Below are 24,478 nucleotides of genomic sequence, written 5' to 3'. Positions count from 1 at the left end.
CTAACATTAAACACATTTTCAAATAAGCTAAGCTGTTTAGTTCTCATAAACATATACATATTTAATAATTTCTTTTGTAAGCTTTTGTCCTTCTTTGCACGGATTTACACTCTAAATATCCTTGCTTCCTTGTTGCCAAAAATATTTGTCCAGAAGAAAAATAACTTTCTGAAACTGTTTGGTTAACAAGTTCTGTTCATGAAAAAGAACATTCATTTCTGGTTATTAGGTACTGTAAAGACCCACTTCAATTCCACATCTTAAGAAAGCAGAACTCTTGGAAACAATTTCTTCCAACAGGAACTTTTATTAAGAGTAGTTGATAGCAGGCATAATATTCAGGATCTGTGGGATTCTTTACAGATTGATACTTTAAAGTGTCCCTAAGCAAACCCCACCCCACAGTTCATCCGGATGGTTCAGACCGGCCAATCCCCAGGTGTTAAGTCCATTGTGGGAAAGGGAAGATAACATCGGTCCGGCTCTGTTTGTAGCACGATGTTCCACAGCTCTTCATACCTGTTTTGAGACCGGAGAAATAAGCCAGGTTCTGGATGTTTGTATTTCTCCCCCCCCCCCCGCCTTTTTCTAGCTGCCAGGTTAGGGAGAAGAAAGTTCAGAGATGCATAGTGCAGGAGGCAATTTGTTACATTCTAATGGGCAGCAGACCCAGAGGCAATAAACAAAGGCTTACATTGTAGTGAATAGAAGTGAAAGCCATAGGCCCGCAGACATATCCCCCCTCCCCCTTGGTTGTATGGCAGAATCCAGGGGAAGGTGAGATTTGGTTTTAGGTCAGAGGAAATAGAGAGAAATGAAATATAAATGGGTTCTGACAGGTACAGTTGATGCTACCAAATTTCTAGAATGATCACAGAAATCAGATGCTCCATTTGAGATATGAATGCACGTGTTTGACTGTGTTTTTCTGCATGTGCATCTTTGGGAAGGGCAACTGTTGGGTGCTGAACTCATCTTGGATACAGGTTTGGGATCTGCATTCCTGGTCTGGGAATCCTGACTGGAGGATGAATTTGACAGCCCTTTGAGCTAAATCCAGACAAGATGCACTAGAATGAATACTAGTGCCATCTGTGAGGCCACAATACAAAATCCTAAAACTGTGCAAGTATTTCTCCCCTCCTCTCCTCTTACTCTTAAAAATTAGGGAGTTTCTTCTACAATTGTACCAATGCCCCATCACCCTCACAATCTCCTTGTGGGGACTAAGTTATCTTTTAGATAATAGTTGTTCAGCCTAAGCCTGAGAATGAATAGTTTGAATAGAATCAGCTGAAAGGAGTCAACTAATTCCTGCATTAGAAGAAAAAAAGGGAGAGAAGAAAGAATGAATGAATTCTGGCCACTCCCTCAAAAGCTAGAGCTTCTTACATCCCTGAGGAGGCTGGGAGGTTGAAATAGGCTTGAATTTATTTTTTTCCCATGAATTATCTCTGAGTGAAAACAAACATTTGCCTAAAGAAGAAATAAATCATCCTATAACTAAGGTCACTGATCTGCCCTCAGCAGTTTTGATATTTGATTGCTTATAGTTTTTCTCCTGTGTGATCACTTGAATGGTAGATAACATTCCAGTTCAAACCAGAGATTTTTTTCACTTTCCATGCATTAATAAACTTTCCACCATGTCTAGATCCTTGGATGAAGAATGACCGTTGTGAATAAAGTTCAATGCATGGATTCATTTGTTTTCTCCTGTATCGTTTTATGAGAAGCCCATTATTCTCAGTGAAGCCTATTCTTTATTCCTTTCATTTCTATTTTTCCGCTGTGTTGCTCCCTCTATGACAACTAAAGGTGCTGTAATCAATAAAGGTTTTTCCCCCCCACATTCAATACATTTCTGGGTTGGTTTCCCTATGGATTCTTTGGTGGACAGTAATGCCTCTCTCCTCAGAAAGGCTCTTTCTAGCCTCCATGAATTTATATGCTCTTTATGAGAACTAAGTTTGTGTTTTGTAACTAAAGCTCTTTCCACACTCTGTGCATATATATGGTTTCTTTCATGTGGACACTGGTGATCAGTAAGGGCGCTTTTAGCAAAAAAGCTCTTTCCACACTCCAGGCTTTTGTATGGTTTCTCCTGTAAGGATACTTCAGTGGCGAATAAGATTAGTTGTTACTGAAACTATTTCCACTTTCCAGGCATGTATATGGTTTATCCTCTGTGTGGATCCTTTCATGAGAATTTTTCTTCTTTTCGAATAAAACTCCAGATTCTGAGCATTTATAACGTTTCTCCACAGAGTGGATCTTTTGGTGGAGTTTTAAAATTAGTCTTCCTACTGAAACTCTTTCCATTCTGTATGAAGTTTCCTCTTTCTGCTCAAACTGAAATCCCCCCTGCCAGACCTTACAGAGATATGTAGTTTGTGTTTCCTATACAGTTAGTTATTACTGAAGTAAGAATAAAGGAATTATTTCAGAGAAATAATGTCATGGTTCCGACAGATGTACCGTATATACCGGTTTATAAGGTGACCCGGCGTATAAGACGACCCCCGTCTTTGGCGCCGAGTCGCATGCCTAGAACATCGTCTTATATGCCGGAAACTACCAGTATTTCCGGCGTATAAGACGACCCCCGACTTCAGCGCCGATTTTAACGCTTGCGGAAGTTGTCTTATACGCCGGAATATACGGTACTACATGTTCGAAGCCAAAATCTGAATTCCCAACTGAGAGTCATAAATCGCATTCTCCAATTAGTTTGAAATGCAAACCTTCCCTTCAGTTCTCTAACAGGCCATTCCTTATCATCTCTTATTTCACAAAACCTTCAACAATACTCTACTGCGATGTTGTGTCTAACTAATCCCCATGCACATTCTTCCCCCCCTTTCCCAGCATTATCTAATTCTAACTCTAAAAGTAACACAAAGGTTAAAGAGAAAATGGCTGCATCTTCATATATTGTCAAAGCAAGAATATCGGATGTTAGCAGCGTTGACATCCCTGTTCTGGACTATTTAACAGTTTGCCTGCTGAAGGAGTTTGGTGGCTTTGACTTCTGCAGAAAAGAATCCATGCAGTGCGATAAGCCTATTGGCTGGCCAGCTGGAGTACCCTGCACACGGTCTTGCATGGGATGGAAGGCCCTCCTCTCCTGCCACTTTGACCTTGAGAGGACTAGTGCAAAACTTTGAATGCCAAAGATATACGGGGATGGTTCCACTACACCAGCAGGTGGGGATGTACATGTGTGCACAGACACTTGCTTGCCACTTCTGTGCCCAGTTCCAAAGGGTTCATGAACTAGTAGTGGTCTGTGGTCCGTGGGTTAGGGATCCATGATTTAGAGTATTTATCAGTCTCTGGCCTTCCCTTGGGAAAGTTCAGGCGAGATCCACTTCGTCAAGTCAATTGTAGGATCAGCCATTTTCTGCAGTACTGAAAACTGCCACCTGATTCTTATTCCACCTGGTCTTGCCACTGAAGTTGAACGAGAGTGACATGCAGGAGTTGCTGACTGAAAAGGAGTCCAAACAATGGACACATGGTTCCCAGTGGGGACCTGGTGAGAACAAAAACCTTCCTTTTCTGAAAAAGTAGAAAGACGCTCAGCTGGAGCGGTGATACATTAAAACATGGGGAAGGAGCAATGTGTTGCCCTTCTAAACTGTGTCCTTGATCTTGTCTTCTGCCTTGCAGGAAAATCAGGAAGGCTGAGCTCAAAGATAGAGATTTTTCTTTGTCTCTTGAGTCCAGCTCTGGATAGGTCCTAAATATCAGAAAGGATCTGGTAGCGCCTTTTCCAACTGTTTCCTTAAAAGCCAAGAGCTTTGTGAGTGATCTGTTTAAATGTTCATCCTTGGAGGTCATGAAAAACAAGGTGGACGACAGATTACCTTGGAGAAAATCTTGCTTATGTGGTCACTAAGAGTCAACACTGATTTGATGGCCCATAATCAATTTAAATACTAGTTTATCAAGAATGTGTGACTAAATCTCAGGAAGAATCTAAAGAAAAAAAATCCTCCAGTGCCATATGATAACTTAGACTTCTCAGAGTACCAATTTGTATATGTTTTGTGCAAGAATTATCCTTTTCTTTAACTTTTGAATTTACAATTTAAAAAGATCTACCATTTAACATCCAAAGGACTTTGAAAACCATTGTTTTCAGTTTAGGTCTGATAAAAGACTGCCAGGAGATTCCCAGTAAGGGGCCCTGAAGCCCCACGGTGCAGCTCCTAAGATCCACCATGCAGCTTTTCCACCCGCTCTTCCTTGTGCCAGCATGGACTTAACAGGGCCGGCAAGGGCAGGAGGCTGTTTTAAGCACAGACACCCACTGGCCATCAGTGCCAGGAGGAAGGCATGTAGCATCCAGGGCAAGGTGCAACAGAAGAAGAGGATCTTCTGCCCAACTCATCTTGACTGGCCCGGAGCAACTTTGTGGGTCTGAATCCTGATGCCTGCAGCTATTTTGCGGTGAGGAGTTTCACTGTCTCCCCTTTGCTGCCTGAGTCATTCTGGCCAAGACTTTCCTGTTCTTTGTAGCTCTCCTAGGTCTCCTTTGCTCCCCTTCCGGACCTCACATTTTTTCCTGTCCCCATCTGAAAAACGACAAATCACCATTAGTCAATTGCAAAAGATAGCTTTACTCAGAACAGATTACAACCTGTGATAAAACACCATCAAACGGACATTCTCAGTTATCCATTCATGGTTTTCTCAAAGGTGGCTTTTCAAAAGGGCAACTGGACTATGCATTTTTCCTTAAGGAAGGCATTTTGCTTCTCATTCAAGACGTTTCCTCCGTCAAATATCCACCACTTCTACCTATCCCGGGTCCTTGGGAAGGGCTTGATTGGCAGATAAAAATGCCAAATTAATTATTCTCAATGAATGACTCTGGGTGGCTTACAATTAAAATAATGTATAATTCAAAAAATAAAAACATTTTGAAAATAATAAAAAAACAATCCAAAATAAACATACAGCAACCACTGTATTGTTAGTCTGGTAACAATAAAGCCAGGAAAAGGGGGCATTGACAGCCCCTTGCTCGGGAAGGTTTTTAAAGCCCTCAGAAAAGCCAACAGTTTTGGGGCAGTTCTACTCTCCCTAGAGGGAAGGATATTCCATAAGGTAGGGGCTACAGCCAAAAAGGCCATTCCTACTTCCCACCAAGCTGACGTTCTTTGGCTGACCAGATCTACAGCATGCCCAACTTGCTAGATCAAATTGGACAGAGACTCCTGGAAGAGGCAGCCCAGCAGGTAACCTGATTTCAGCCATGAAGGGCTTTAAAGATGACAACTAGCACCTTGAAATGTGTTTGGAAAATATTGATAACAAGGGCAGCTCATGGAATAGTGGTGTCATGTGTGTCTTATATCCAGAACCAGTTGCCATCCACGCTACTGAATTCTGCACTAGTTTTCTCTCCTTCGGCACAAGATCAGGGCAGTTCCTAACAGCAGAAAACTGGGCTGCCAGTTGTGCATCTATTGCAGGAAGAGCAATGGTGGAGCTGATTTGTTCCCTACCCTAATCACAACATGGTGGCTGGCCTGAGCAAAAGAGAATTTTGAGAATTCAGATAATTCCTGCTCTGGGCTGTGGGACAGTTCACCTGCTGCAGTTTGGTGATTTTGACTTCTGCAGAAAAGAAGCCATGAAATGCGATAAGCCCGTAAATTGGAATATGGGAGTTCCCTGCACAGGCTAGAAGGCCCTCCTCTCCTGCCACTGTCACCTTGGGGAGGAGGGCACCGGAAATCATTGGGTGCCAAAGACACATGGAACACATATCCAATTTCTGATAAGAGTTAGCTATCTCGGGACGGAGGGCCTTCAATATGCTATGAGACAGCCGTGGGAGATGGGAATCTTCATGGTCAAAGTGGCCCTTTAGTGGATCCTTTGCCTGAATTCTCTCAGTCCACCTGCTGTTAGTTAGAGGCTCAGAGGTGGGATATTGATGTTGTTTTCTTCACTCCAGCTGGGAGCCTATCAGATCTCACAAGTGATTTAGAGTATTTTAAGAGTTTCTGGGCTACCTTTGGGGACACTCAAGCAGCGAGATCTATTTTGTCAAGTCACTGGTGGAATGAGCCATTTTCCAGTGCTGAAAACTTTGTGGGCAACTTTAGTTACTGGCTGTCCCACCATTCCTCTTTTCCCTTCTTGTATTTGCTGCCTTGCTGTTTCTCTCCGGCTTCATTTCCTATTGCTCTGGCTTCAATTCCTACTACTGCCCCGCCAACCTTTTGCTCAGCCATGCCCTCTAAACTTTCCTCCCAGCTGATTTGAGTGATTGGGAAGCAAACCCGAGAATGGAGAAGCCACTCCACCTCCTGTCCATCTCTTAATAGTTTGAACTAGGTAACAATGGCAGTGGAGCGATGTGAAGGCTGTTCAGAATGCAGGACATCCACACGGGAGTCTCGAACCAAATTTTCCACCCGTTTCTCATTCCGCTTGGCTCTTGCCAGTGAAGTCAAAGTGAACCATAAGTGACACCCAGGTGCTGCTGACTGAAAATGACAACTATGCTGGCCAACAACCAATCTATGGGCAAGTCTGCAATGCTAAAAACATAGTCCGGAAGCCCGGAAATAAGCTGTTAAGAGCAACAGGAGACATCTAGGTTGCAGGAACAAACCCCAGATTTAGCCTATCCACAACTAGGATGGTCCTGCCCTGTGTCCAGACATTTTTTTCTCTTGGGGGACTGCTGCCCCCCTCATAGTCTGTGTACAGGACTGGCCTGTACATAGCCTTCTCCAAAACAAAAAAGGCTACGTTTTCCTTCGCACATTCAACGGCCACATTTTATTTTATTTATTTTATTTATGAGACTTATATACCGCTTTAAGTGCAAGCACTCTCTAAGCGGTGTACACCAGTAAGCAATGTATATATATATTTACATTGCCCCCAACAATTCCTTCATACAACTCCCCTTGGGTGAGGGGGGCATCCAAGAAAACCAGCAGGGCAATGTGTGATCCTGGACTGAGAAAAGATGTCCCTCCTGCCATCGATCGTTTCCCCTGGCAAGAAGCCGGCTAGTGGGCACCAGTTAGATGTGTCCTTTACACCTTCTTTCCTGAAGCTCTTCCCTCCAAATCCGAGATCTAAAGGCAGAGGAGGATCAGCCCTGCAGGTAAACTAGTTCAGAAGGACCTTTGGGAACCACCAAATAGCAGTGTGGATTTTGGATCACTCTATGTGTAGAATCACCTGGCCAGTTCTTACTCTGTTCCTTGTTGCAGGACCAAGCAGGCTGGAGGTTTCTGTGCTTGTGAAAAAGTTTAATATCTCTGTATCTCTCTTTCTGAGTGTATCCTTGGGAAGGGCTATTGTTGGGTACAGAAGTCACCTTGCATACAAGTATGAGGTCTGCATTCCAGATGTGCGAATCCTGATTGGAAGAACCATTTGTCAGCCCTTTGAGCTATTCCAAACAAAATGCACACCAATGACTTCCAGTTTGCCATCGTGGATGCCGCGGACGCTGGAAGGTGAGCTCTGTCTTCCGTGTTCGATTTCATTCTGCTGGGGGACCCTGGAAAGGGTCGAAAGTCACCCTGTAGGGGTGACAAACAAAGAAGAGACCCCTGCTTGATTACGGAAGGGCAGCAGCCCTTCCGCTTGATCTAGGGCAGCCCTCCAAACCGGCAGAGGAAAGAGTGGCCATAGCAATATGGCTCGTCACTAAGCTGCTGACAGCCAAAGTCAAACTTACCATCAAACACACTTCTAAAGCAACTTGGATGAAACTGGATGAGATCTGATCTTCTCTTTAAGATCTTAAGTATTTTGTTTTCCTGTAAAAGCTGCCCAAAGTATTTTTTTCCCCTCTGAGGAGAGAGGGAATTTTTACCCCACCCTCTAAGAACAGCGGCGACTGACTACCCAGGGGAGTTAAAGCACTATAAGAACAATTTTAATCTAATTGGATTTATATGTTTCTGAAATTTGGGCACCAAAAGTTTTCTTATTCTTACTGGAGATTTTTGTTTTTATTTACAAAAAAGAAATAAAACTGGAAAAAGGATTATAAAAATTTGGACTTAAAAAACTTTAAATGGCATCAGTGACATCTTGTGGCGAAGTATGGTATTGCAACTTGTTATTGCCTAAAAGAGACTTGGCTTGAAGCCCATATTTCAGATAAAACTCTTTTGATCTTGATAGATACCACCTGTGAGAAACTCAGCTGTAAAGAGAATTTCTGGGCAGCATAATTGGCCTGTTTGAACTATGAATGTAAACCTTTACTGACTTTCAGAGTTATATGTGGGGAATTGCTTTCCTATTTCTTTATATGAGAAACATTTGTTATTACACGAGATGATAGAATACCTTGGACTATAAAATCTTACTTGACAAATAACTTCTACTATAAAGACCACCTATAATACCGTACTCAGCATGTGATCCTCAATGGAACCGCCTCTACATGGAGGGAAGTGTGTAGTGAGGTGCCCCAGGGCTCTGTTCTGGGCCCAGTGCTCTTCAACATCTTCATCAACAATTTGGACGAGGGGATAGATGGGGAACTCATCAAATTTGCAGATGACACCAAGCTGGCAGGAATAGCCAACATTCCAGAAGACAAGCTTAAGATACAGGAGGATCTGGACAGACTTGAACACTGGGCACTATCTAAGAAAATGAAATTCAGTGGTGAAAAAAGTAAGGTTCTACATTTAGGCAAGAAAAACCAAATGCACAGGTATAGTACGGGGTACCTTGCTTAATAGTAGTAACTGTGAGAGGGATCTCGGAATCCTAGTGGACAATCACTTAAATATGAGCCAGCAGTGTGCTGCACTTGTCAAAAAAGCCAACACAGTGCTGGGGTGCATCAACAGAGGGATAGAATCAAGATCACATGAAGTATTAATACCACTTTATAATGCCTTGGTAAGGCCACACTTGGAATACTGCATCCAGTTTTGGTCACTACGATGTAAAAAAGATGTTGAGACTCTAGAAAGAGTACAAAGAGCAACAAAGATGAGGAGGCTAAAACATACAAGGAACGGTTGCTGGAATTGGGTATGTCTAGTTTAATGAAAAGAAGGACAAGGGGGAACATGATAGCAGTGTTCCAATATCTCAGGGGCTGCCACAAAGAAGAGAGAGTCAAGCTATTTTCCAAAGCGCCTGAAGGCAGGACAAGAAGCAACAGATGGAAACTAAAGGAGAAAAGCAACCTGGAACTAAGGAGAAATTTCCTGACAGTTAGAACAATTAACCAGTGAAACAACCTGCCTTCCAACACTGGAAGTTTTTAAGAAGAGACTGGACAGCCATTTGTCTGAAATGGTATAGGTTTCCTACCTGAGCAGGGGGTTGGACAAGATGACCTCCAAGATCCCTTCCAACTATTATTATTATTATTATTATTGAGGTCCCATATCTAGGTATAAAAATTATTTTTAACATCTGATTTTAAAGTCCTCAACTTAATACACTATTAAGAGAATATGGATGAAGACCAGGAAAAGATCCTTTCCATGTTGAAAGCAGTACATACAAAGTCCACCCCATACAAAGGCCCTGTTCCTGTGCGCTCGCGGCCTACTGGTTCTGGCAAAAGTAAACCCTACCCGAAATTAAGTCCTAGTGCTTATTTCAGAGACCAAAAGAAAGTAAGACCGGGTCTTACTTTTGGGGAAACACGGTATTGGGCTCAAGAAGACATCAGTAAGGTCACTGATCCAACCTCAGCAATTTCCAAATTCCAGTGCTTGTCCTTTTTCTTCTGTGTAGCTACATGGATGGTAAATAAGATTCCATACAAACCAGATTGTTACACATTCTATGAATTAGTAAGCTCTCTGCCATGTCTGGATCCTGGGATGACAATTAAGTTGATTGCTGAGAATAAAGCTCAATCCACGGATTTCATTTATTTTTCCTGTGTGGATCATTTTATGAGAATTAAGCACACTCAGTGATGGTTGTTCCACTTCTCAGGTATTTCCAATTTTATCCTGTGTGGATGCCACTCTGACAAGAGGTTGGAAACTTTGGGGAAAAAACCCTGATAAGAGTCCTGTGGTTCATGACGATTAAGTTTTTCTTTTTGAGTAAAGTTCTTTCCACATTCCATGAAATTGTATGTTCTCTCTCCAGTGTGCATTCTTTTATGAAGTTTAAGATATTCTATTCGGGCAAAGATCTTTCCACATTCCATGCATTTATATGATTGCTCCCCAGTGTGAATCTTTTGGTGGAGGTTAAGTCTATTCTTGCTAATGAAACTCTTTGCACACTCTGTGCATTTATATGGTCTCTCCCCAGAGTGCATCTTTTCGTGACGATTAAGATTTCCACTCCTGGTAAAGGTCATTCCACATTTCATGCATTTATATGGTCTCTCCCCAGTATGGATCCTTTGATGAAGATTAAGTTTTCCTTTATGGATAAAGGTCTTTCCACATTCCATGCATTTATATGATCTCTCTCCAGGGTGCATCCTTTTATGAAGTTTAAGATATCCTTTTCGGATAAAGATCTTTCCACATTCCATGCATTTATATGATCTCTCTCCAGTGTGCATCCTTTTATGAAGTTTAAGATATCCTTTTCTGATAAAGATCTTTCCACATTCCATGCATTTATATGATTGCTCCCCAGTGTGAATCTTTTGGTGGCGATTAAGATTTCCATTCCTGGTAAAGGTCATTCCACATTTCATGCATTTATATGGCCTCTCCCCAGTATGGATCCTTTGATGAAGATTAAGTTTTCCTTTCTGGATAAAGGTCCTTCCACATTCCATGCATTTATATGATTTCTCTCGAGTGTGCATCCTTTTATGAACATTAAGATATCCTTTTCTGATAAAGATCTTTCCACATTCCATGCATTTATATGATTGCTCCCCAGTGTGAATCTTTTGGTGGCGATTAAGTCTATTTTTGCTAATGAAGCTCTTTCCACATTCTGTGCATTTATATGGTCTTTCCCCAGAGTGTATCTTTTCGTGACGATTAAGATTTCCATTCCTGGTAAAGGTCATTCCACATTTCGTGCATTTATATGGTCTCTCCCCAGTATGGATCCTTTGATGAAGATTAAGATGTACTTTCTGGATAAAGGTCTTTTCACATTCCATGCATTTATATGGTATCTCCCCTGTGTGGATCTTTTGGTGGAGATTAAGATGTTCTTTCCATGTAAAGGTCATTCCACATTTCATGCATTTATGTGGTCTCTCTATGATGTGAATCTTTTGGTGGCGATTAAGTTTATTGTTGCAAATGAAACTCTTTCCACATTCTGTGCATTTATACAGTCTCTTTCCAGTATGGATCCTTTGATGAAGACTAAAATGTCCTTTCTGGATAAAGGTCTTTCCACATTCCATGCATTCATATGATCTCTCTCCAGTGTGCGTCCTTTTATGAAGATTAAGACATCCTTTTCGGGTAAAGTTCTTTCCACATTCCATGCATTTATATGGTCTCTTTCCGGAGTGCATCACTTCGTGACGTTTAAGATTTCCATTCCTAGTAAAGGTCATTCCACATTCCATGCATTTATATGGTCTCTCCCCAGTGTGGATTTTTTGGTGGCGATTAAAATTACCTTTGCTAGAGAAACACTTTCCACACTGCATGCACAAATTCCTCTTTTTGCTCAGACTGGAATCCCCCCCACAATTTCTCATTTCCCTCTGATCTTGCTGGGATAGGAAGCCACAAATACCAACAGGAAGAGAAGAGGATGACTTCTCCATACCATCTTCTGGCTTGTTTCTCTTTAGCCTTTTGGTGTCACTTTGATGGCCTAGGGTTTGTACTTGTAATTCATTCTTCACTATTTGGAGTAGATTTAACCTTCCCTGCTTGCTGTTCTCATTCACAGATATATCATCTGCATGGGGAAAAAAAGAAAATTAACATTCTGATTAGAATTTAGAAGCTTAAAGAGGCGTGTCTTCCCCCATCACTCAAAAAACATGCACCAATCTGTATTCCAGGTTTGGTACAATTCACTTGTCTAGCCAGGATGTGATATTTGCAAATTGTTATCTAAGAGTCTCTGATTGTACAGAAATATTTTTTTTTCAGCCCAAAAAACAGATTAAAGCTTTGGTGCTGATCAGTCAATGTACTCAGTCTCTTCCACGGAGCATCTAGGATATTTCTCAAATTTAGGATGAGCATTTCTGCCACGGCCTTATAGGGAGATGAACATCTTGGCCTTACCCAGAACAACCATATTCCCAGCAATCTCCAGCATGACTTTTCTGCAGAAGGCCTTCTGGCCAGAATCTAGCAGCCTCCACTCCTCATCCGTGAAGTTCACAGTCATCTCCTTAAAGGAATCAGAGCTCTAGAAGAGAAAAAAGCAGACAATCCCAGGAAACAATTGAACATTTTGTCTTACAGAAAACACACATTTGCAAGAGACCAAATGGACATTTTCTTTCAGGATAGATTCATGTCTTCATGTGTACACAGTCCTTGGGGTTGGGAAGCTGCAGTTGCACAAATCACGGCTTAGCTGCTTCCAGGTTGTAGAATGCAATTTAAGCACCCTTGGAGAGCTTCCCAGTAGCTTTCGGCAGAAAATCCCCTAGAATTACTTGCCATGCTGACCAAATTCCTGAGAAAACAGAACACAGTCACTAGGAACGTCTTTCCTACCTATTTCAAAATATTGGAAACGTCCTTGAAATCCCAAGTTACTTGAACAACAATTTTATTGTTACAGCCATTTAGTGTTGACTTACTGGCTTATCCTTCATATGCTATATTTTTCTTGGTATACTTACAGACACATTACAAGGGAGACAGGTGGCATAAATATTTAATAAAATAAACAAACACTTCTCAGGTATGTTTAATCCCACTATTACTGTCTCAATACATGGGTTTCATTTCTAACTCGTTTTAAGCACACTTTTAAAATAGTATTATGGGGTGCTAAACTCTTTGTAGAAATAAATTATATTGCTAATACAAAGTTCCTGCCTGTGATTTGTCTCATTTCCATTTCCAGCAGAATCTTGAAAGCAAATGTGGGTAGACACTATGTTCAAGTGCACATAGACTCAGCTTTCAGTATTAAACACAGCTCCTGAATGGATGGAGCTGGAAAGCTACTGTTCTCAGAAGAAACTGCACCTACCTGGTAAAGTGGCCAGAATTGGGCCCTCCTGAAAAACAGCTCCTGAATAGAACTGGATCGATCTCCTCTGCCGCGGAGCTCAGCTGAGATCTCCTCTGTGAACAGCTCCTGCGTTTCAAGAACAGCCTGATTCATAATCTATTTTCAGAGGACAATATCTATGATAGTTCACATTCCTTACATTTTGCTTTCCGACTTGTATTTCCAGAAACCCAATTCAGAGACACTTCAGGGACTCTGCATGTACTGATATTTCTGAGGAAATGAGAGTTAAAACAGCAGGCTGTGTTTTTATGTACATAAACTGTAAGGGTGTGTTAATTAGTTTGTTTCTCTTACTATTGTGGTATTCTAGGGCTTATTAAATGTGGCTCTGTATCAGAGGCCATTCACATAATCAAGTTGCTTCCCCTTATCTAGATTCAGGTGACAGCAGATCACAAAGTAAACGCTGATTATGAGAAATGTGGATAACATCACAAAGCATACAGAGGTATAAAGGGATAAATTAATTTGCCTCAAGAAGAATCCATTCTCCAAAGGTGAGGAATTCCAGAAAAGTCTGCAGTCATATTTTTAATCTCTCTTATTAGAGATGGCTAGATCTCTGATCCTTCCCCCTCCCCGCCCCCGGATGAAGCCCCCCCCCGGCCCTCCTCAACTGCCCCTTTCCCGGCTCTTCCCGCTGGGCTTGGCTGAGGAGGAAGCCTTCGGCCAGGGCCACCGCCTGCGAACAGCTCTCGGCTCCGCACTCCCTCACCCAGCTCGCCATCTCCGCGGGCAACAGGGCCAGCAGCTGCTCCAGCACCACCAGGTCCAGCATCTCCCCTTTGCTGCTCCTCTCCGGCCGCAGCCACTGGCGGCACAGGCGGTGCAGGCGGCTGCAAAGCTCCCGGGGCCCCTTGGCCTCCTGGCGGCAGCCGTCGAGACCGCGGAAGCGCCGGCGGAGGATCTCTGGGCTGAGGGCGGCCTCCATCCCTGGAGATCCCTGGGCCTCCGTCGGGTCTCCTGCTCGAGGGCAACCAAAAGAAGACCGAGACGGTCCGAAACGCCTTCTCCGGTTTGCAGGAAGGCAGAAGTGGGTCTCCGCTCACTCAGCCTTTACCCGCCTGAGGAGAGCAACGGCAAATCCTTCCCGCCAATTTCCTGCACGCTCCTGACCTCAAGTGACAGAACAAGGAGCCAGAACGATAGATATGTGCTTCCTAGATGGACCTGATGTGAAGAGAATGAAAGGGGACCTTTTCCGGCCTCTCGGAATGTTTGCGTCATTGCTCTTCTTCAGAGGAGGGCGGGGCTCGCTGAAAGAGCGGCGGAAGGGAAGCTAATACGGTGATGCTTGCAAAGGGCAGAGAAGGACCGATCATCTCGGCGTCGCCCCTCTTCATCTGCCGCTTACTCCTGTCCAGGTCCTGCGGCTTGCATGGAAGTCGGGGAGGCTCCGCTGAAAGGTGGGGCTCTCCTTGGTCTCTGGGTCCAGCGCAGGACGGACGGATCGGGGGCTGAACGTCGGAAGGCGCCTGGTAGCTCCTTTTCCAGCTGACACCTTTCCTTGCAGAACGAGAGCATCGTGAGTGCAGCCGCCTCCGTCAGATGCAGAGACTGACGCAGGATAGAAATCCTGGAGGGCGACGGGAGGGGAAGGCAGGTTGGATCTGGGGCTGCGAACGAGGGGAAGCATCGCCCTGGATTTCGGCAGGATGGCTGGAGCAGAGAGCTTCCTTCCCTCCATGCTCCCTTCCTGGAGACGGGACTTGCTCTCGAGGCGTAAAGCGTTTCTCCCGGTGATTCTTTTGGCGGGTTGCTAGAGCAGAAGGGAGCGTAGAGGACTGAGGGTTTCGGCTTAACGGAGCTGGCGCCGATCCCCTCGTTTTTCCTGTCTCTGTTTAAATACTAATCCTCTGGAAATCGTGAAAGAACAGATTATCTTGCAGAAAATCTTACCTATGTTAGTTAATCCTCATTTGATGTCCCATAACCAATTTATCAAGAATCTGTTTAACTAAAGATCAGGAACATGCTAAAACAAAAATCTTAATTCCACATAAGTAGTAGACTTCTCAGAGTAGCAATTTGCATGTTTTACACAGGAATTATAGTTTTCTCCTTTAGGTGTTGAATTTACAATATATAAAGACCTACCATTTATTATTTAACATTCAAAGCTGTTTGAAAATCAGATCATTGTTTCCACTTTAGGTCCTCTGCTAAAAGACCAGAAGTAAACTTAGGATAAAAATTAGGAAAGTTGGTTCTTTTTTATTATTTTTTTAACAAAATTTAATTAAATTTATATAGGTGAGGAAAAATAGGAACAATACAGGTAGGGTAAAGGGAGGGGTAAAAGGAAAGGGGGAGGAGAAGGAAATAAGGAATTAGGGTAAAATAAGGATAGGTACAATCACATATTTCAACAAACAAGCAACCATCCGGATCATAATAATGAGTCAATATATTCAACCATTTTTAACAAAGCTTAAACTGTAACATATTAAAAACAATTAGTAAACAAATATGTTGATCTATTAAGTAAACACTACTAATAAGATCTCAAAAATAAATCCTAACAATCAAAAGTAACAAATGAAAATCAGTAAATCAGGAAAAGTAATCGTATCATCAAAATGTTAGTTAGAACTCGATTAAAAATCAGTCATCTATTCTAAACTATTAAATCCTTCAATTTTTAACATGTCTCTAACCATTGATAAAAGTTTTCCCAAGTTCTAAAATAAATTGAATCATCTTTTTCTTTCATTTCTAATGTTAGTCTATCCATTTCTGCACACTCTAAAATTTTGGTGATAATAATCTGGTCAGATGATAGATTCTTTTTTCCAAAATTGGGCAAATACTATCCTTGCAGCAGTTAAAGCATGCAATATCAAGTAGTCATTCTTTTTGCCATAATTAGGAAAGTTGGTTCTTAACCCACCCCCAAATCTAAACATTTGTTGTAAGAGGCTTTTCTCTTTCTGGTCAAGTATTACATGTAGTTTGTAAATAAGAAGAGCCACTTACTTCCAATCCCAACTCAACTCTGGCTGTTCCAATGGGCTTTGGGTGAAAAATTGCTGTGAAGAGGGAACCCACCTGCTAAATCAAGCCTTTCTAGTTTGATTATGCTTCTATCATGAATTTGTTTTTGTTATTTCAGAGGTAATTTTGTTGCTATATATATATCAGCATTTTATTTCTTTTAATTTTTTAAGCCACCCAGACTCCCCTGGTGGTAAGACAGGTGGAATATAAATTTAATTCATAATAAAGGAATAATAAGTTATAATCATCTTATTGTGAGGATTCTTTATGCATTATAAATCATACTTAAAATATTCTAAAGATTCCTTTCTCTATTTGAATTCTTTCTAATCATTGTGTATAAGAAAACCTTTGGGAAATGTAATTTTTTCTTCAAGCTTCAAAATCTTCCTCAGAAAATCTGAATATGTCACCATAATTAACTCTACATAGTTACCTTTTTTGTTCCATAGCATGCTTCTTGTGTCAAAATCCACAAGGTATTTTTAGACATAGTCTTGATTTATATCTGTTCCATACCCTCAAAATGGAACATCTAGGATAATGATTTTAAAAGGCTGAATTAACTTTCACTTTCCCATACCATAAATAGCCTCCACACCCTTTGAATCCTTCCTTGCAGGCTTCCTCATTGACTTTCAGGGAAGCCTGCAGAGAAATTGTAAATATTGATCAGATGATTGTAAGGCATTTGGCAACAAGCAAAAAAATACTAGAGATACCTAGTTTATTCAAACTATGATTTGATAATGTATTTTACTGTAAAATTTGGCTTTCTGGCGTACTGCTACTCAATACATCCAAAAATCTCGGGGAGGTGGGGGAAAGGAGTTTCCATCTATTCAGTTTGTAACATTAAACACATTTTAAAATATACGTCATGGTTCCGATAGAGGAGACGAAACCAATCAGAACTCTGAGGCTAGAAATTTCCTCAAAGAACATTTTTATTGGCTACATATCGGCAGGGTTAAAAGTGAAACCAAGTCTGAAATTCCTTCCCAAGAGACACACTATTACAAAGTTAAACTTCCCACCTGAGTGCTGTGTAATCCGGTATGTTCCCCAATATTTATTTATTTATGAGACTTATATACCGCTTTAAGTGCAAGCACTCTCTAACGGTGTACACCAGTAAGCAATGTATATATATATATACATTGCCCCCAACAATCTGGGTCCTCATTTTACCTACCCCGGAAGGATGGAAGGCTGAGTCAACCTTGAGCCGGTGAGATTTGAACCGCTGACCTGCTGAACACAGTCAGCTAAAGTGGCCTGCAGTACTGCACTCTAACTGCTGCGCCACCTCGGCTCTTATAGTATAGAATACTTTGGCGGGCTCCATTTGAGACATGAATGCATGCTTGACTGGGTTTTTCTGCATGTGCATCTTTGGGAAGGGTGATTGTTGGCTACTGAAATTGTCTTGGATAAAGGTTTGGCATTTGCATTTCTGATCTAGGAATCCTGACTGGAGGATGAATTTGTCAGCTCCTTGAGCTAAATCCAAAAGCACTAGAATGAATACTAGCACTAGAATGAATACTAGCGCCATCCCTACTGAGAGGCCACAATACACTATCCTGCAACTCTGCAAGTATTTCTCCTTCGCTCCTTTTGCTCTCTGGGAAAACTAGGGAGAGTTTCTTCTGTAATGCTTCCAATTCCTTCTCTCACACACACCCCAATCTCCTTATGGGGACTTAAACTATCTTTTAGATAATGGCTGTCTAGTCTAAGGCTCTTCCCCCTCTCCTAAAGTCATTCCCACATACCATTACCCCATCCCTATCCATGTTCTCCAGAAGACTTTTCCACTGTTTGTTTGTAAAGAAGAGAAACAAAGGCATGTAAGACTTTCTAATAAGGTTTACTGTATTTTCAATGAGAATGAATAGTTTGAACAATATCAGCTGAAAAGAGTGAATTAATTCCTGCATTAGAGGAAAGAAAGGGAGAGAAGAATGAATGAATTCTGGCCACTCCCTCAAATGCTGGAGCTTCTTACATCCCTGAGGAGGCTGGGAGGTTGAAGTAGGCTTGAATTTCTTTTTCTCCCATGAATTATTTCTGAGTGGAAACAAACATTTGCCTAAAGAAGAAATAAATCATCCTCTAACTAAGGTCACTGATCTGCCCTCAGCAATTTTGATATTTGATTGCTTATAGCTTTTCTCCTGTGTGACTACTTGAATGGTAGATAATATTCCAGTTCAAACCAGATATTTTTTTCACTTTCCATGCTTTAATAAACTTCCTGCCATGTCTAGATCCTTGGATGAAGAATAAGTTGACTGTTGCAAATAAAGCTCAATGCATGGATTCATTTGTTTTTTCCTGTAGATCAACGCCCGGTCAGCCTGGGCCAAGCCGAGGCACTGTGGGCCGGTCCTTTGTCGTTTCCAGGGCGGCTCTGCGGGCCGAACATAACCACACAGTGGGCCGGATTTGGCCTGCGGGCCTTGCGTTTGATATGTCTGCTGAACAGGGAGTCCTCAACTTATAACATTTTGTTTAGTGACATTTCAAATTTACAACAGCACTGAAAAAAGTGACTTATGACAATTTTGACACTTAACAACCATTGCAACATCCTAATGATCATGTGATCAACAGCCAGATGCTTGGCAGCTGGTTTATATTCAGGACTGTTGCTGTGTCCCAAGATCATCCAATCCCCTTTTGTGATGTTGTGACAAGCAAAGTCAATGGGGAATCCAGATTCACTTAACAACCAGATTATTAACTTATCAACTGCAGTTATTCACTTAACAACATAGGCAAGAAACGCAGTAAAATGGGGCAAAATTCACTTAACAAATGTCTTCATTAACAAGATAAATTTTGGGCTCAATTGTGTTTGTAAATCAAGAACTACCTATAGTCATTAAAGGTTTTTTCCTTCCACACTCAATACATTTGTGGGCTGATTCTCCTGTGGATACTCTAGAGGCCAGTATCACCTCTCTCCTCACAAAGGCTCTTTCTACCCTCCATGGATTTATATGCTCTTTATGAGAGTTGTCTTCTCCAAGTAAAGCTATTTCCACACTCTGTGCATTAATGCGGTCTATCCCCAGTGTGGATCCTTTGATGACAATTAAGATGAGCTTTCTCAGTATAGCTTTTTCCAGTCTATCCACTTATATGGTCACTTCCCACTGTGAGTCCTTTGGTGGCAAGTAAGATGACTGTTGCTAATGAAGCTCTTTCCACATTCCATGCATTTATAAAGTCTGTCCCCAGTATGGATCCTTTTGTGATGATTAAGATCTCCTTTCCAGGTAAAGGTCATTCCGCATTCTGTGCATTTATATGCTCTGTCCCCAGTGTGGATCCTTTTGTGATGATTAAGATCTCCTTTCCGGGTAAAGCTCTTTCCACATTCCGTGCATTTGTACGGTCTGTCCCCAGTGTGGATCCTATTGTGACAATTAAGATCTCCTTTCTGGGTAAAGCTCTTTCCACATTCCATGCATTTATAAGGTCTGTCCCCAGTGTGGATCCTTTTGTGACGATTAAGATTTCCTTTCTGAATAAAGCTCTTTCCACATTCCATGCATTTATAAGATCTCTCCTCTATGTGGATCTTTTTATGGTGATTAAGTTTTTCTTTCTGAATAAAGCTCTTTCCACATTCCATGCATTTATATGTTCTCTCCCCATTGTGTATCCTTTCATGAAGATGAAGATATGCTTTCCGGGTAAAGGTCTTTCCACATTCCGTACATTTATATGGTCGCTCCCCGGTGTGGTTCCTTTGGTGACAAATACGATTACTGTTGCTAATGAAACTCTTTCCACATTCCGTGCATTTATAAGGTCTGTCCCCAGTGTGGATCCTTTTGTGACGATTAAGATCTCCTTTCTGGGTAAAGGTCTTTCCACATTCCATGCATTTATATGGTCTCTCCCCTGTGTGGATCCTTTGGTGGCAAATAAGATTACTGTTGTTACTGAAATTCTTTCCACACTGCATGCAGACTTTCCTCTTTCTACTCAGACTGGAATCCCCTCCAGTTTTTACAGATGTATGTGGTTTGCATTTCCAGTACAGTTTCTCTGGTGGAGTAGAAGTGAAGGTGTTATTCTCCATAGTGTCTAGAGGCATGCAGGTTTTTTTTAGTGTGGATTCTGCCATAGTTATGTAATTCAAATTCATGTTTTCTTTTTTTCTTTGCTAATGAAACTCTTTCCACATTCCGTGCATTTATAAGGTCTGTCCCCAGTGTGGATCCTTTTGTGACGATTAAGATCTCCTTTCTGGGTAAAGGTCTTTCCACATTCCATGCATTTATATGGTCTCTCCCCTGTGTGGATCCTTTGGTGGCAAATAAGATTACTGTTGTTACTGAAATTCTTTCCACACTGCATGCAGACTTTCCTCTTTCTACTCAGACTGGAATCCCCTCCAGTTTTTACAGATGTATGTGGTTTGCATTTCCAGTACAGTTTCTCTGGTGGAGTAGAAGTGAAGGTGTTATTCTCCATAGTGTCTAGAGGCATGCAGGTTTTTTTTAGTGTGGATTCTGCCATAGTTATGTAATTCAAATTCATGTTTTCTTTTTTTCTATGTTTTCCTTTTCTCATTTCTTTCTGATCTTGCTGGGATAGGAAGCCACAAATACCAAGAGCAGCGGATGACTTTTCCCCTCCATCTTCTGGCTGTTTTCTCTTTAAACTTTTCGTGTCCCTCTGATGGCCAAGGATTACTTTTACATCATTCTTCTTTATTTCACGTAGATTTAACCTTGTCTCCTTATCGTTCTCATTCAGAGACACACCATCTGCATGGGAAAAAAAGAAAATGAACATACTGCTTAGAATTTAGAAGGTGCCCCTCAAAAACATGCCAATCTACATTCCAGGTTTAGTAAAATCCATTTGTCTAGCCAGGATGTGATATCTGCAAATTGTTATCTAGGATAAGGCTTTTCAATCGGTGGTATGCGTACCACCTGTGGTACGTTGGCATGTGATACATGGCCCAGCCCAGGGTATCAGGGGAGTGAACGAGCCAAAGTGGCGTAGTGCAGAACTTGCCCTGAGAGAGTCTTCAGGAGCTGCAGGGCTGTTTGGGACGAGGCAAAGGCCCCAGGACTGGCACTTCCATCACGCTTCCGGAAGAGAAAGGAGGGGGGCGGAGACAGGAATGCACCAAAGGGAAAAGGAGGAGGCGGGGTGAGAGGACAAAAAACAGGCTGGGCATGCACACAGGTGGCACCGACAAACAGGTAAGAAACGCACCTGGGAAAGGGTTGCAGTATGAGAGTCCACGTTATCTGCACTACGCCACCCAGCTCTCCCCTCTGCCTGCCCAATTTCAGCAGGCAGCGGCGCTCTCTCCTCACTCTGTGGAGAGGAGGCGGTGTGCGCATGCGCTTGGGGTCCCGGATGAAAGGGAAGCACTGAGAACATGGTCAGTCTGCGTGGCAAAACAGTCACCTGGGATGACAGGTGCCCAGCACATGCGCTCGCCACCTCTGCACACGCACAGAAAGGTTCAGCATGTCGCCAGTTCGCTTCATCCGGCCGCTCCGTGCAATAAAGAGAGCGCACCGCTGCCTGCTGAAACCATGCTGGGGTCTGAGCGGCATAGCACAGGTAATGTGGACTCTTATGCCGCTCACACCGTTCCCTCCCCTGGAGTCCACAGGTGTGTGAAGTGGCAAGGGTCATTTGCTGATCTCCTTCAGGGGATGCCTGTTTTTCTCCCTCCCTCATTACAAATATCTTCCTGCCACTCTGCTCTTAACGCTGTGCGGCTCTTGTCCAGCAATTTACAGTGGCCTTGCAAGCCATGGCCATCGGCAGCACAGCCACCAGCCACACTGGCAGCCTCTCCCCCCTTTTTCTGGGCACGGAGGGAGGAAGGAAGGGACAATGGGAGGCAGGGAGGGAAGAAAGGAACAAAGAGGGAAGGAAGGAAGGGACAAAGAGGGAGGGAAGAAAGGAACAAAGAGGGAAGGAAGGAAGGGACAAAGAGGGAAGGAAGGAAGGAAGGAAGGAAGGAACAATGAGAGGGAGTGAAGGAAGAAAAGACAATGGGAGGGAGGGAAGGGACAATGAGAGGAAGGGAGCAAAGGAAGAGACAAAGGGAGAGAGGGAAGGAAAGGACAAAGAGGGAGGGAGGGGATGAGAGGGCGCCCTCCCGAATCCCATCCCCCTAAAACAAAGACCCATGGATCACCCCTGCACCCCCCTCAGGCACCCCGCGACCCGAGTGACATTGAGTTCCCACCCCAGCTATTGACTTCGCTTGTCAAAAAGTTGCAAAAGGTGATTACATGACCCCGGGACACTGTGACCGTCGTAAGTATGAATCAGTTGCCAAGCATCTGAATGTAAATAACATGATCCTGGGGATGCTGCAACAGTCATAGATGTGAAAAATGGTCATAAATTCACTTTTTTCAGTGCTATTGTAACTTCAGTCACTAAGCGAATAGTCGTAAGTAGAGGACTACCTGTACTTTATCACTTTTTTCTTTTTTTGGTCATCAAGTCTGACACCTTGCTAGGCGATTAGTGGTACTTGGATATTGCCTTATCCTAAAAGTAGTACAATGGATGAAAAGGTTGAAAAAATCTAGGAGTCTCCTGATTGTATAGAAAGAATGTTTTCAGCCAAAGAACAGGTTAAAGCTTTGATGTTGATCAGTTAATCTATTCAGTCACTTCCATGGAGTATCTAGAACATTTCTCAATTCTACAGTGAATATTTCTGCCACGACCTTATAGCGAACTGAACAGCTTGGCCTTACCCAGAGCAGCCTTATTCCTAGAAAACTCCTGCATGACTTCTCTGCACAAGGCCTTCTGGCCAGAATCTAGCAGCCTCCACTCCTCATCTGTGAAGTCCACAGTCACCTCCTCAAAGGGATCAGAGCTCTAGAAAGAGAAAAAAGTAGACAATCCCAGGAAACAGTTGAAAGTTCTCTCTCTTACTGCACACAACGGAAAACACACAATTGCAAGAGCCAAATGGACATTTTCTTTCAGGACGGATTCATGTCATCCTGTCCACATAGTCTGTGGGGCTGGGAAGCTACAGATGAACAAATCACACCTTAGCTGCTTCCAGGTTGTAGAATGCAACACAGCCACCCTTGGGGAGTTTTCCAGTAGCCTGGAGTAACTCAGCAAGTAGTTTTTGGCAGAAAATCTACCCGCCTCGCTGACCAAATTCCTGAGAAAACAGGACATAGCCATTAGGAACTTCTTTCCTAACCTATTTCAAAATATGGGTAATGTCCTTGAAATCCCAGTCACTTGAACAACAGTTTTACTGTCATAGCCACTTAGTGTTGACTCACTGGGTTATACTTCATCTGTTATATTTTTCTTGGTATACTTAGACACATTACAAGAGAGACAGCTGGCATAAATATTTAATAAAATAACCAATTCTCAGGTATGTTTAATCCCACTGTTATTGTTTCAATTTATGGGTTTCATTTCTAACTATTTTAGGCACTCTTCTTAATAATATTCAGAAATATTAAACTCTTTCTACAATTAAATTACATTTCTAATACAAAGTTCCCTGCCTGTGAATTGTCTCATTTGCATCTCAAGAACAATCTTGAAAGCCAAATGTGAGTGGACACTGTGTTCAAGTGCACATAGACTCAGCTTTTGATATTAAACACAGCTCCTGAATGGATGGAGCTGGAATGCTACTATTCTCAGATAAAACCTGAACTTACCTGGCAAAGTGGCCAGAATTGGATCCTCCAGAAAAACAGCTCCTGAATAGAGGGGAATGGATCTCCTCTGCCCCGGAGCTCTGCTGAAATCTCTGTGAACGGCTCCTGCATCAGAAGAATAATCTAGTTCATAATTCACTTTCAGAGGTAGTTTGCATTCCTTACCTTTTCCTTCCCTACCTGTACTTCCCCAACCCAATTCAAAGACACTTCAGGGAGTCTGCATATGATTGTATTTCAGAGTAAATGATGAACGGGGGAGTTTTCATGTACATAAACTGTAAGGATGTATTAATTAGTTCACTTTTCTAGAGTTTATTAAATGTGGCTCTCTATCAGAGGCCATTCACATAATCCAGTTGCTTCCCCTTATCTAAATTCAGGTACCAGCAGATCACACCAATTATTATGAGATTATGTGAACAATTTCACAAATGATATAGATGTGTAAAGAAGAGAAAGGTTAATTTAGGAAACAAACATTTGTCTCAAGAAGAAATCAATTCTTCAAAAGTGAGGAATTCCAGAAAGGGCTGCAGAGTCATATTTTTAATCTCTCTTATTAGAGACATGGCTAACCCTTCCTCTCCCCTTCC

The 24,478-nt window shown here is 42.3% G+C and overlaps 1 protein-coding gene across 1 annotated transcript in view; it reads right to left on the bottom strand.

The window, feature by feature from the left end:
- LOC120305039 overlaps window positions 1-24,478 on the bottom strand; it is a 32,214-nt gene that overhangs the window by 5,787 nt on the left and 1,949 nt on the right. Inside the window, 12 exon segments of the mRNA XM_039336346.1 lie at window positions 2,002-2,115; window positions 2,160-2,274; window positions 9,947-11,868; window positions 12,204-12,330; window positions 13,129-13,236; window positions 13,790-14,217; window positions 14,883-14,932; window positions 19,241-19,306; window positions 19,308-20,335; window positions 20,731-20,960; window positions 22,938-23,064; window positions 23,883-23,987. Of these exon segments, the coding sequence (XP_039192280.1) occupies window positions 2,002-2,115; window positions 2,160-2,274; window positions 9,947-11,868; window positions 12,204-12,330; window positions 13,129-13,236; window positions 13,790-14,217; window positions 14,883-14,932; window positions 19,241-19,306; window positions 19,308-20,335; window positions 20,731-20,960; window positions 22,938-23,064; window positions 23,883-23,987 (4,420 nt within the window).

This window comes from Crotalus tigris, unplaced genomic scaffold (assembly GCF_016545835.1).
Source record: "Crotalus tigris isolate CLP2741 ecotype Arizona unplaced genomic scaffold, ASM1654583v1 scf7180000017666.379230911805:20528666, whole genome shotgun sequence".
Lineage (NCBI taxonomy): Eukaryota > Metazoa > Chordata > Lepidosauria > Squamata > Viperidae > Crotalus > Crotalus tigris.
This window is presented reverse-complemented; position numbering and strand designations above follow the sequence as displayed.